This window comes from Platalea leucorodia (genome assembly GCF_965183815.1).
Source record: "Platalea leucorodia genome assembly, chromosome: 12".
Lineage (NCBI taxonomy): Eukaryota > Metazoa > Chordata > Aves > Pelecaniformes > Threskiornithidae > Platalea > Platalea leucorodia.
In genome coordinates, this window is record NC_138834.1 from 15,030,363 (window position 1) to 15,043,570 (window position 13,208).

At 53.0% G+C, this 13,208-nt stretch overlaps 2 protein-coding genes across 10 annotated transcripts in view; one reads left to right on the top strand and one right to left on the bottom strand.

The window, feature by feature from the left end:
• Nucleotides 1-817: 817 nt before the first annotated feature.
• Nucleotides 818-3,428, top strand: PEBP1 (phosphatidylethanolamine binding protein 1). Its single transcript, XM_082325459.1, has 4 exons — nt 818-983; nt 1,296-1,405; nt 1,991-2,091; nt 2,528-3,428. The coding sequence occupies exons 1-4, from the start codon at nt 849-851 to the stop codon at nt 2,743-2,745; spliced, it is 564 nt and encodes a 187-aa protein (XP_082181585.1). The 5' UTR covers nt 818-848; the 3' UTR covers nt 2,746-3,428.
• Nucleotides 3,429-4,289: 861 nt separating this feature from the next.
• TAOK3 (TAO kinase 3) overlaps nt 4,290-13,208 on the bottom strand; it is a 93,999-nt gene continuing 85,080 nt past the window's right edge. For 7 of the 9 annotated variants that reach the window (XM_082325168.1, XM_082325170.1, XM_082325173.1 and 4 more), the window contains 7 exons: nt 12,440-12,676; nt 11,684-11,812; nt 10,519-10,722; nt 7,681-7,920; nt 6,506-6,718; nt 5,876-6,058; nt 4,295-5,738 (listed from right to left, as the gene is read on the bottom strand). In XM_082325168.1, the coding sequence (XP_082181294.1) occupies nt 5,577-5,738; nt 5,876-6,058; nt 6,506-6,718; nt 7,681-7,920; nt 10,519-10,722; nt 11,684-11,812; nt 12,440-12,676 (1,368 nt within the window). In that variant the 3' untranslated portion in view covers nt 4,295-5,576. Of the gene's footprint in view, nt 5,739-5,875; nt 6,059-6,505; nt 6,719-7,680; nt 7,921-10,518; nt 10,723-11,683; nt 11,813-12,439; nt 12,677-13,208 lie in introns of all 9 variants that reach the window. The other 2 variants (XM_082325175.1, XM_082325176.1) reach the window with 1 other exon arrangement.

The following is a 13,208-nucleotide window of genomic DNA, read 5'->3' on the forward strand; positions in this document are numbered from 1 at the left end:
GCAAAAAAAAAAAAAAAGAAAATAGCAGGCAGCAGCTTAAACTAAAGCTGGAAAGAAGCAGAGCACAGACTGAAGAGGAGCTGGGAGGAGGCAGCAGGGGGAAAGGGTAAAGGCTGAGCTTCTCCACAGCTGGAAGGGTCCCAGGGCAAGGGGCAGCAAGGGAAGGGAAAGCTACGAATGTTTTCAGTTTCTTTAAAGCTGTCCCTCCCATTCCCCTGGGTGAACCTTATAAAGCACAGCCTGTTAGATTCCAGCAGCGAATGCCTTAGAAGAACTTGTCCCAGTGACAGGTTTTCTTGCTGGCTGATGGCAAGTGACCCAATGGTCCCGCGTTGTCCACCACTGCGGACAGCAGCTTCCAGGCTGGTTTGTTATATGCAGTAATACATAATTATTTGTCTGCGTAACCCCACAACAAGGGCTGTGAAGCGCGTAGGTTCCTCCAGGACACCTTACCGCTCGGGGAAGGCACACCACGGCCAGCTCTCCCGCAGCCATCGCACGCTGGGCTGTGGCACACATGGAGCAGAGCACTCAGACGGCACGCTGACTCCACGGGGCTGCTCCCTGGCACATAAATTATAACCTAATTAATGGCAGGGCCGAGGCCGTTAAGCGAGGGCAGCGGTGCTGCTTTAGGTAATGGCTCTGCCAGTGCTCGGCTTCTCCCGGCGCCGCGGCCCGCCGGCTGGGGGCGCCCTAACAGCCGGAGCGGGGGGTCAGTCTAGCGGCGCGTCGCAGCCAATGGGAGCGGAGCGTGGCGGCGCCTCCGCCAATGGGAGCGGGGGGGCGGGCCGAGCGGGGCGGGGCGGGCGCAGTGCGCGGAGCGGAGCGCAGCAGCCGCAGCCATGCCGGTGGACCTGGGGCTGTGGAGCGGGCCGCTGAGCCTCACCGAGGTGGAGCAGAAGCCGGCGCACCCGCTGCGGGTCAAGTATGGCTCCGTGGAGATAGACGAGCTGGGCAAGGTGCTCACGCCCACTCAGGTGAGCAGGGCCCGGCCCCGCGGTGCGTCTCACGGGGGCGCGGCAAAATGGCGGGAGGGGGCCGGGCCTCCTGCGCCTTCGTTGTGGCAGCCCCCGTCGGAGCCTCCCCGGGTGCGGGGGGAAGAGAGAGGTGGCTGCTTTGCTGCCGGCTCTTGCGCGGGGGTGGCGCGGTCAGGCCTGGCTCCGTGCTGCAGGAGAAAGCCCGGAGGCCGGGTGCGAGCGGCTTTGAACTCCTCGGGTGCTGCTGCCTGCGTGGTCACAGGTGGCCCCCAGCAGGGCTGGCTGCTTCTGCTAACCCTGTCACCCCTCCAGGTCCAGCATCGCCCCACCAGCATCGAGTGGGATGGCTGCGATCCCCAGAAGCTCTACACCCTGGTTCTTACAGACCCGGATGCTCCCAGTAGGAAGGACCCGAAGTTCAGGTAACGGGGGCGTGCGGCTCCCTGTCTTGCTTGGGGAAAATGGAGCATCCCTCTTGGTCTCAGTGGAGGCTTAGAAGGAGGTCGGGAACGTGCTCTGCCAAAGGTGCAGCAGGGAGGCTGTGGCTTGGGATAGAAACACTGTCCTTGCATCTCTCCTTGAGACAAGGACAGCATGGGGAGCAGCAGCCGCTTTTGCCAGGGTTCTTTGGAGGGCTGTCGTAGCTTGGAGAAGCACAGCATCTGCTGCTCGCTCCGATGGGGTACGTGTGTGAGTTGGAATTAGGAGTCGTGGAGTCTTAAACCTGGGACCAGCTCATCTTTCTCAAATCGGGCTCGGAAGCGTGCAGAGTACCCACTCCTAGGGGTCAGGCTCTGGGTTTCCTGGAGCTGCAAGGCAGGATGACAGAGCAGGTTTTGAGGGGCTCTGCACCCTGAAGGAAGCAGTACCTGCTCCAGGACTGGTGCTCTTTCCATTTGGCAAACCAGGAACGGCCGCTGTTAGATTCAGTTACCCTACACTTACGGAAACAAAGGTCTTAGCTGGGGCTGTGATGCAGATGATTATTTTTTGCTTTTTCCTTTCAGGGAATGGCACCACTTCTTGGTGACCAACATGAAAGGCAACAACGTGGGGAGCGGGACTGTGCTGTCGGATTACGTCGGCTCCGGACCTCCCAAAGGAACAGGTCGGTACCTGGCCGCGGCCGCGTGTGGATCAAACGCGGTGCGCGGGGGAGGTCTGCAGAAAGCTGGCTGTCAGCTTGGAGGGTGCTGCGCTGCAGGAACGGCCCACGCAGGACTGCCCGCACGCCTGCGCGTAGCCAGGCCAGCACAGGCACCTATCGCCACTGTCCCCTTGCTGGCTGCTGACAGGCGGGCGCTGTTCTGCCCGCAGCGGGCGGGCGGTGTTGCCTGGTGGGGGGAGCACTAGCCTAGGCAGGACACGAGCCATTCGGGCGTATCTGGCGCGTCTTCTCTAAGCGCCTTTAGCCCATCACACTTCACCTTCCCATCGCGGAGAACGCAGGCGTCCGTTCCCCTGCGCTCCCGTCGCGTCAGAGCAAACCTTACACCCGGGAGCTGCGGGTGAGTGGCACCTGTAACGCCGTCCCCTCCCCGCAGGGCTGCACCGCTACGTCTGGCTGGTGTACGAGCAGCCGAAGCAGCTGACCTGCAACGAGCCCATCCTCTCTAATCGCTCTGGTGACAAACGAGGCAAGTTCAAGGTGGCTTCATTCCGCAGCAAGTACGAGCTGGGGGTGCCGGTGGCTGGCACTTGCTACCAGGCGGAGTGGGATGACTACGTGCCGAAGCTCTATGAGCAGCTCTCGGGGAAGTAGGGCGAGGGGACCCGCAGAAGCACTGTGCAGCACCGCCCGCGCCCCCGGGCCGGGCAGAGCACGTCGCTGTAGTTTTGTTTGATTAGTGAGCTGAACCCCACCGCTCCCGCGCTGACCGCTGGAACTGTAACGCTGTCGCTGTCCCCGGCCTGAACCCACCTCCGTGCCGGCGTGGCCCAGCCCTGTGCCGCGCTTCAGCACCCGTAGGTGCGGGCGATGGCTAGCTAGGCGAGCTTCTGCCGAGGCGGCCCCGGCAGGGCCGCCCCCTCCAGCTGACCTGCTTAAGGGAAACCGCAGCCTTCGCGAGTCGGCGTCGCTTCAGCGTCTCTGCTGTACGGAGGCGGCGTTAACGCAGCGGTGGTGTGGGTACAGAACCACTTTGGGGCTGGTGGCGGCTGCGTAGCCTCGCCTTTCCAGGAGGGGAGATGGCAGGCTAAGGGAAACTCCCCCTTTTTTTATTTTTACCCTCCCCTATTAGGCCAGCACCTCCGCTTCGCTGAAGTGAACCACTGAAGCAGCGGAGGGATCGCTGGTAGGAAGGCAGGGAAGCTGGTTGATAGCACTACTTTCTGTTCTCTGTTGCCACTCAAAGCTGAGAGACCACTTCATTTTGTTCAAGTTCTGTTGTGACCCGGTGTTAATGTCCCGTTTGCTCACAGTGCAATTAAAAACTTCCCAAGGTGGATGGCGTGGTTGTCTTCTTGGGGGAGGAGGGGAGCAGCTTGGCCTCGTCGGGTTCCTTTCCTCCTCCTGACGGAGAGGCTGGACCCTTGTACACGTTTAAATCTTGCCTCGAGGTGCAACTTGCCGTCGCAGCGAAGGTTCGTGGCGAAGGGAACGCTGGCGGGCTGGCTTTAGAAATTGAGAGAGGACGCTTGGTTTTCCAGGGCGATTCCGAAGCTGCCATCGCTCAGCAGCAGCAGGTTTATTTATCCCCTAACCTTGCCCTTCCTCGCAGCCGAGGGGGCGGCCTGCGCTCGCAGGTCTGTCCTGCGCCGTGGCCAGCTGTGGGCAAGCAGAGGCAGCTGTGAACAAGCCCTCCGAGGGGCCGAGGGAGCCCAGCGCCTTTAGCCCGCGTTCGGCAGCTGGCAGAGGAGCCGGTCCCTGCCTTTCCCGCGGGATCTCCCCGCGGGCCGAGCCTCGGGCGCGGTGCTCCATGGCACCCGGCGGGAGCCCCCGCTGCCGCGGCAGCGCCAGATTTCACCTGCTTTCAGCACCGGCTTTACTGACCTGAAGCCGCTTCCCAGCCAAGCTGCAGGGTCCCAGTGGTTTTCCCGCTCCTCCCAGCAGCTTCCAGTGAGGCCTGGGGGTGTCTCCTAAGCGCTTAAAGCAGAAAATGAACCTTTGGTCCAATCTGGCATCTTTAAAAGATTAAAAAAGATGAAGCCAAGGTAATTCTGCTTCCCAGAAGGGGTCGCCTGCCCCCTTTTTTCAGCAAAGCCCCAGAGGTTCCTCCAGCCCTGCCCGGCGGCGCCGGGCCACGAGCCGCTCTTCCCACAAAGAGACAGCGAGGCGTTGTGATGAACACTTTTATTTACAAATATAATTAAAAGCTCTGACAGTTATTCATGCTCTTCCTTGGAACCTGAAAAATGTTTTTGTTCTTTTGTTGGGTTTTTTTGGGTTTTTTTTTTTTGTTTTGGTTTTTTCTTTTTTTTTTTTAAAGTGCATGCAAAAGAAGTAAAGCCTTTTTTTTTTCTCTTTTTATTGTAAGAAAATACACAGTTTGAAAGTGTGAATAATGCAATATTTATGACCAAGATCATGGGGTTGGGGGTGGACTTGGGGGAGGAACAAAAAGAAAAAGAAAAAAAAGGAAAAAGAAAGGGCTGGGGATGATCTGACAGACAGTGTTGAGCTCCAAGTACTGAACCGGAGAGTGGGCGGGGTGGCTGGGAGCAGGAGGGAAGGGGGGAAAGAAGTAAAAAAATTTTTGATCAGAGAAACAGTTAAAATACAATATGAAAATAAGTAAAAGCTCTCCTTAAATTCCTTCTATACACAAAATACACGATTTGACAAAGCCCAATTTGTGCTACTGGGATCCTGTGGGCTCATTTAAGTGTATTCACATTCTCTGCGACAGCAGAAAATGAATATGATACAATCAAGAATATGCCGAGGAGCGAGGTCTCATCCCCGCCTCGCCTGGCATGGTTCTTCTAAAAATCACCAGATCTTCGCCCCGCCCCTCCCCACCCCCAAAAAAGTAATAATATGTCACCACTGATATGTACATCACGATTAAGGTTTTTTTTTTTTTTCTGTAAAATGTATCAAATTTTTCCATCTTTAATAAAATTTTTTATTATTTAATTATTCCTGATGAATAAATACCAAAAAAATAAAAATAAAATAAAATTATGCAGCAGCTAGTTAAGGTAAGGCTGCGGATTTAGTCTCTCTCCCCCTGGGTTTGTATATATCATTTGATTATTATTTTTTTTGCTTGTACTTTCATTGATTGGTGGTAAAATGAGTGATTGCTCAAAAGCAACATACATCCACTTTTTTTTTTTTTTTTTCTCCATTAAAATTGTCTCCAAAGTTTTCACTGAAACATTTTTAATCATTGCACAGAGACATCAATACTGTGACATACTATGGAAAAGACCGCCAGGAGCTGTCCTGCACCGGGACGTGACACAGGGGGAAAGGGGGCCCCTGATGGAGTAAGAATATACAGGCACTAGTCCGACACGATGTCAGTAAGAGAGACAGAAAGAGAGAGAGCACGCCCGTTAACATGGGGAATGTTGGTTTTGCAAAGTTTTCTCCTTATTTTGTTTGCTTTTTGTCTTTTGTTTTTAAATGGCAAAAGAAATTGAATCTCATCTATAGTCCTCCTTGGGATAATCTAACGTGACCAAATTCCCAAAGCCCATTCGCAAGCTCTCCATGTCAAACGTTTCAATCTCTCGCTCCTGCCTTTCCAACAGAAACTTTATCCTCTCGCTGCGTTCCTTCTGGAGGGCGGCTAGCTCCTCTTCGATCTGAAAGAAGCAGAGTCAGCGGCCCCTTAGCAGAGCCCGACCGCCCCGGGGACGGCACCTCCCGGCCGGCCGGCACCGGGTGCCGACCCCGCACTGAGATCGAGACGCGTAACCGGGGCAGCCCGCCCGAAACGTACCTTTTGTTCGAGATGCGCCCTGCGCAGCGACACCCGTTGCTCCAGCTTCTGGAGTTCTCTTTCGTGCTGTGCTTCTGTCTGCATCTTAATTTTGCTCTGGTAAGCGTTGAGCAGCTCCATCTCCTGCTGGAGTTGCAGTCTCAGGGCTTGGCATTCTGCTTCTTGGGCCTCATCCAGCCGTAGCTGTAAGATCATCGGGGGAAAAAAAACATTCAAACCTCCGCTAGGAACTTCTCTGCCCCGCCGCTAGCGACACACCGCTCTGCCTTCCCAGAGCCAGGGAGCCTCCGGTGTTGGTGGCAGGAGGAGAAAGCAAGAAGGGCTTCATAAAGAGCTGCTTCCCCGCTCCGGCAGAGGCGGGAGCCTCGGAGAAGATCCGATTCTATAACCCCAGCACGCGAGGGGCAGCAGGGGAAGGACGCGTGTCCTGCAGGATGCTTACTGCAGGAGGGAAAGCGCCGCCTGACGCATTATTTAAAACAGTTGTTACAGACACAACTGCGTCGCTGACCATCCGGCGGCCGGGACGGGGCGAACACCGCGTGCTGGCAGGACTGACGGCCCGACTGCGCCCCACCTCCACGCACCTCGGGCAGGGACCCCCGCCCAGGTGCCGGACGCCGCACCTACCGCTTGGGAGGCCATCATCTCGTTGATGCTCTGCTCATACTGCTCTGCCAGGATGGCGAGCTTCCTCGTCTGCTCGTCCTTGAGACTCTTCAAAATTGTCTTGTGCTCACTCTTTGGAGTTACTTCCAGCTGGTGATTCTTCAGTGCTTTGTACTGCTTAGTTTGCACTTTGCATGTGTCCTGGAACTGCTTTTTGATCTGCATTTCCATCGCCTGCCAAGGAAGGAACGATGTGAAGAGCACGAAGAGCTTTGGGAACGGAGAGGTTCTAGTACCCCCCAACGGGCAGGTTGGTGGGAGACAACCACAGCTCCCCCGTGCTCCGCGCCGTCCCCTGCCCCTGTACCCGGGCGAGCAGGGTACGCTCCGCACGCAGAGCGATCTAACGACCGGCATCGGCTCGGGCCCTGCTTCGGCACCGACCACGGGCCCGGGCCAGCAGCCACGACGCCCTCCTCAGCCCAGGGCATTTCCATCTTCTACCCCTGCTTCCCGCAGGTCGCCCAGCCCGTCGCCCTCCCGCCTGCCTCCCAAAAAGCGGTTGCTTTTTCAAGGCCTCCCGTTTTACTACCGCACCAAGGCCTCCACACGCCTCCTCCCCTACCTCGACCACACGCTACACAGAGGCTGCGGGCCTGAGAACTAGTGAGGGCGAGACAAAGTGAATAAAAGCAACGTGCCTTTTTGGGCATTCAGAGGAGGAGCAGAAATCTCCCACAGCAAGCAGCTCAGAGGTTTCTAACCAACCTGCAGCCGAACTGGGACAGAGCACAGTGCTCAGCACACCCACGTTCTCTCTCTCTCTGTTGACTCTGAAAGCAAGGAAGCATCACCCAACCCCTGTCCATATCAAGGCTGACACCAGCAAGGGCCTGAAGAAAGCACAGCTCATCAGAAGCAAATTCTGTAATACTTTGCTACGGACTCGCCTGTTTTTACCCAGCAGCCTCAATCAGCACGGCACTTAAAAAAAATCCTCAGTGAGCTCTTTGCTATAATAGCCCGCAACTTTCTTAGAGCAGAGCAGCCCTGTGCAAAGGAAAGGGATACAAGGGAGAGCACACGCTGCTGGTGGAGAACAGTGGTTCTGCAGCAGGGATGCAGGCAGCAAGCACACAGACCGGCCTGCCCGGCAGGACAGAGGCTGGAAGAGGAGGAAGGAAAGCTTCCAGCACCTTCAGGTTCTTTGGTTGCTGCCGGAGCTCCATGAAATGCTTCCTGTGCAGCTCCCGCTCTCGCCGCTTGTTGTATTCCAGCTGATTCTCAAGCTCAGTCTGGTGCTGCAGCCGGATCAGGTCCATTCGCAGCTTCTGCAGCGTGTGCAGCTGCCTGTACTCCAGCTCGCGCGTCGACTCGTCGTGCCGGATCAGCATGGCATGCTCCATTTCTTTCTGCGTCCGCTTCTTGTTTAACTCCTGCACAAGAGGACAGCAGAACACAAGACAAAAGCTGAGGCGCGATTCTCTCTGCCCTGAGACGCAGGAGTTGAGTTTGCGAGGCCGGGTGTCCTGGTCACTCCTCTAGGCGACATCAAGGACGTCCATGCGCCACAGGGAAACACAAACCCAGCAGCACGATGGGAGCGCTAAGAGAGCAGCCACCTAGCATCCATCCATCCCCCCGTAACCTGCTCCTCTGGCAGCTCCTGGGTCGCCCAGGGAGTCTCCAGCAGGTGGCACTGGGACCCCACGCAAGCCCTCCGCGACTGCTGAGAACCACAGAAGTTTTTAATAAATCCATCCTGGGGTGCCCGGAGCGAACAGCTCTAACGCACCACATCAGGTAAGAAAAAGCATTTAATCTGCCACTGCGTACAGGCGGGTTACGTTTTTCAAAATGAGGATACAGCCCGAGCCTCACACAATTTTGCAACGTGCACAGAAGAGTTCCCGCACGTGGTGCCCTGCAGTCTAGCAAACCCTTCACTGAGTTACAAGCCAAGGAAGAGGAAGATACCGGATCCTCTCCCTGATTACTGCCAATATTTCTGTCTCAAGGTATCAGCAACAACCTGTGGAGCCCGGCGCTGAATCCGGCTCAGTCAAGCAGTGATTACAGCTGTACCCCTTGCTGGTATTTGGTGACCTTCACAGATGGTCTGCTGGTACGTCTCAGTTTCAGCGCTCAGCTTTACAAACTCATCGTTGTGTTTCATGCTCGACTGAGACGGGCACAGCAGGGGCTGCCTCGCACTACGCACACGCACGGCGCCCAGCACAGGGAGGGCCCAGCGTTGGCTCAGTCTAATGAGTTTCTGCAGAAGAAGCAAAAACGATCTAATTATTCTGAGTTGTTGCTTGCATGTTGTAATCCTGTTGTATCTCTCAACATCAGCACCTGCAAACAGGCACTTCAGCCCCTTTGGCTGTTACAACTGTGACAGGTTAAAGCTAGGAGGATGGGGAAGGAAACAGGGCCAGGTCTCGCCTCTGCATTCTTGGCCAGAAGGATGTTGCGCGTGTTTACGCTTAAGCAAAACTCGCACCTTGACAGCCAAGATCAAAAATTTGATCTACTGGTGTGCTGCAATCATTTCCCACCTGCGCAAAGGCAGGCAGCACGCTCAGACAGCGTGTCGGCCCGTGCAGCGAGCTGTGGCACGCGTGCCTTCATCTTAGGACGGGACAACCAGCCTCTCTTGTGCCCATTCCACACCTGATTTCAGCTGACGCAGCGTGAACAGAGGCACCCCACTTCTCACAAACGCTTTTACAAGAAGAACCTCTGTGGTTACTTAAAACATCAAGACAAAACATCCTTGAAGTCTGTCTGATCCAGTGAATTTGAACTGGTCAGTAGGGACGTTATTTTCAGGAAATACACACTTAGATCATTCTGAAAATTAGGTCTCTCTTAAGAGCTTAAATGCAGGGGCTCAAAGGAGTGTTTCCGGGTTAAAATACCATGCTAGGTGACTGAATTCGGTTCTCATGCCTGCCACAGAGCTGTGATAAGGGTGCCCAAATCAGATTTTTCACAGTCATTCATTTTCAGGGTGTCCGAGTTGAGATGTCTGGATGTGATTTGCAAAGCAGCTGAGCAGCCCCAGGCACATCTGAAGTCAAGGGCAGCAGAGCTCTGAACAGGTAAAATACAGGGCAACGTTAAGTACGCTGGAAAATTTGATGGTAGCAGACTAAGTACATGATTATGAGAAATTTCTGATCCCTCACTCTCAGCCTTTACTAAAATACCTTCTCCTCTGATAGCCTTTATCCAAAAATAACATTCATGAAGCATTCAGAAACTATAGCGACTACCAGAGAAAAATCTGCAATAATTCTTTCTCCAAAGTGGGATTTGACTACAGGCAGCCTGTAAGGTAAGGGTTAATAACTAATGAGGAAAAGCAAGATGTTCAATAGCTTCTCGTTAATAAACGATCGCCCATTCTGAGCACTAATTTGAACAGAGCCCAATGGAAAGGCAACATCTGATTATTTATAAGTACTTACATATATTTGTAGACAACCAGAATGCAGACACAAGAGAGGACTGAATTTTTGGTATTTCTTACATTTGCAGCATTTCATTCTGCAACCTTCATATTGTTCTTTTAAGGCTATTGCTGGTTTATTATACACATATTTCAACTGTGTGAGTTTTCTTTAGCCAAGAAGTCGAACTCCTCGCGTGATGCTTTTGGCCATCCCACAGCTCTCCCGCAGGTGGCCCTGGCACTCGACATGGCACAAACCGCCCTGTGCTGTGAAAGAAGCCCAACAGGATCCCCCAAAATCTAACGCCCAGGAGCTCAGATGAAGCATCTGACCCAGACTGGGTGGCCCACATAACGCATCTGTCTGCAAGTCAACCATGCCACCCCTCCTCAGTTAACAAAAGCAGCCACGTTGGTGTGGAAAAGTATTTCCCAAAACACCTTTCCCACATTTTTCTCGGTTGTTTAGCAACTGGAAACATGAAGGTCTAATGTCAGTCAGCAAACTGTTTTACAAATGTGAAGCTAAAACAATTAAAGAAATGCTTGGGAAAGGAAGTGAAGAGTGCCATACTTCCCGAATGTTCTGCTGCTCCATCTCGTGCCTCTTGATCATCGTTTTTCTCTTGAAGAAACGGCAGTTTTTGTCATAGTAGAGTCTCTGCTGGCTGAGAAGATGGGCCTCCTCTTCAGCCTGTGTGTGCTGCAGGTTCTCTTTATGTTTGGATATTCTTTCTTGCTTCTCTTTCTTCGGCGTGCTGTGGTCCTCATTCATTTCCTACATGCATACAGGGTCAAAAACAAGACTTCCCTTAGGATCACAGTGACAGAGGACGTGGAGGACCTCCCGTCACTGGCTACTCCTCTGCCATTCAATTCACAAAAGGACACCAAAATCCTGACTTCAACACCAGGCTCCAGCAGAACCAGATTCATCACCTGGCTGTGCCCAGCCCCCCTGCCTCTAGAGCTGTAACCAAGAGGAGGAGGAAAAAGCGGCCGTTAAACATGAACATCTCAGGGGCTGAACAGCGCAGCAAGGAAAAGACAGTGACACGCCACTGCAGCGGAGGCTCTGGCTGCCCAGGGGAGAGAACGGGTCAAGCTCCTCGGCTCCCTGCCCAGCTCTGCGCCTCCTTTACAAAGCAGTCCAGCTTGGGCTTAAGTTTTATTTCACCAGGACTCATGCTCAATTGAATCAGATACCTTACAGGGCTCCTTGCTGTTCATTTTCTCACCTCTACATTCTCAACAGCAAATGATTCTGCGCTGTGGTGGGGACGCTGTACTTAAGTAATGCAATTTGGGATAGATAAGCTATATACTGTTACTTCTTTTTCTAATTCGTATAAGCGATCGCAGGGCTTTTAGACAAGTGACACCTAAATGGCCGCTCTGATTACTTACAGCTTTAGCAAAAAAAAAAAAAAAAAAAAATCCAGATGAGGAAAAAGGAGCAGAAGAATTCTCTATGAAGTCCCATTTTCCCTCATCACCCTTGGTTTCAAAGATTCTGCTCTACAGCAAATTGTGAAGGCACCTCTAGCACCTTTAGAGATTATTCTAGAAATACTGCCAGATGCTCCCAGTTCCGGAAAGTTTACTTGCTGAGAGTCTAAATTTGCCTCCAAGCATGACAGTATCCCTTAAACCCCTGGGCTGGGCCAGGTTTATCAAAACGAAAGTCTAGTTCATGTTCATTCCACACCCCTTCAGCCCTGAAAATGACGGTTTCTTGCCTCTTTAATCTTTTCCTTGCAAAGCTTGTATTGTTTCTTCTGACTTTCTAAAAAGGTCGCCAGGTCTTTCTTTTGCTGAGCCAAAATCTGTTGCTGGAATTTCTTTTCATCTGCTGCAGCTGCCTTTGCCTGCAAGGCACAGAGAGAAAAAAAAAAAAAAAAAGGAAAAAAACCCAAAGAGTCAAAGAGTGAGGGAGCAGGTACTGAATCCAGCACAAATCAGTCTTCTGTTGTGCGTTTTTTGGTCTGTCAATCTCCCATCACTGTGCTAGACAAAGCCATGAGCATTCAGCCACATGAATGCTGCTTGCCCAAAAACCCCATAATGCCCCCATACATTGAAGAGTTTCCTCATACTTCTTACCTCTCCACCAAAACCACCCCAGAGGGTAAAACCCCACTGGTTTACCTTAGGGATTACCGCGTTGGTTTTTAAACAGACTAACAGCAGCAAGCTTTGTCACTGCCTCGGCCATGAGGCAGAAGCCCCCTCCAAGGTCTCCACAGAGTCTGTCCGCCTCTTTTAGCTGGCTGTCAGTAGCTGCAGAATTGGTCGATGCCAATGGAGTGCCCATCGTCCCGAAGGCTGACGTGTAGCTGTGAAGCTGTTTCACAAAACCGGCCAGGGCAGCTCCAGACAGTAACCACACACTGCACTTAAGTGCACGGGGTTTAAGCAGTACTTCCACAGCCGCCTCCTAGAGATTTGGTACGCACCTCTCCCTCCAATCTTGCACAGCCTGTAACTCTACTCACCTCTTTCTCCATCACAGCCACTTGCTTCTTGGCCAGCTTCTCCAGCTCAATGGACGAGTTGTTGGCATGCGTCTCCACCTCCTTCTGCAGCTTGAGGCGGTGCTCGTCCATCTCGGCCTTCAACTTGTTTTCCAGGGCGATCAGCTGCTTCTGGTGCTGGCGCCGCATCCGCTTATATCCTGACATCTGTTCCCGCAACTCGTTCTCCTGCTCATGCTCATGGATCTGTCTTGTAACCTGGTGTCAGGAAAAGGGGAAGAAGTGCTACATGGCCTTCTTCACAGACAAGCGGTCTCCGTATTAGCTGCTTACCTGTCAACCAGACCCTGCTTTGCTGCACGCTTAGAAATCAACTTTCAGGGAATGCTGTTCCAGGTTTCAGAGGGTGCTATTATTTAATATCACAAACCACGCCACAAGGTTTGTCTCTCTTGATTTCCACCCCTCCCTTAATAAGAATTTTATGTATGTTTTCAGTAATATAGCAGAAAAACATCATGATATGAATAAAGGAAACAGCAGGTTACTTCTGGAAACAAAGGCAGCTGCTGGATAACCTTCTTCAGACATAGGACTCAAATCGTGAGGGTGCTGTGGACTTACAAGACGGCATCCATTTTAAGAAACCCCCCAACCCACCCATCCTTTCCTTCCTCCCCAAGTCACCATGGTTCCAATTCAGTCCCTCGATACCTATTTTCTGCAACGAGTAGCCTCCTTCAAAAATTTCTTCTTAAAATTCACGAGGATGGCAGGCTGAGCTCACTCC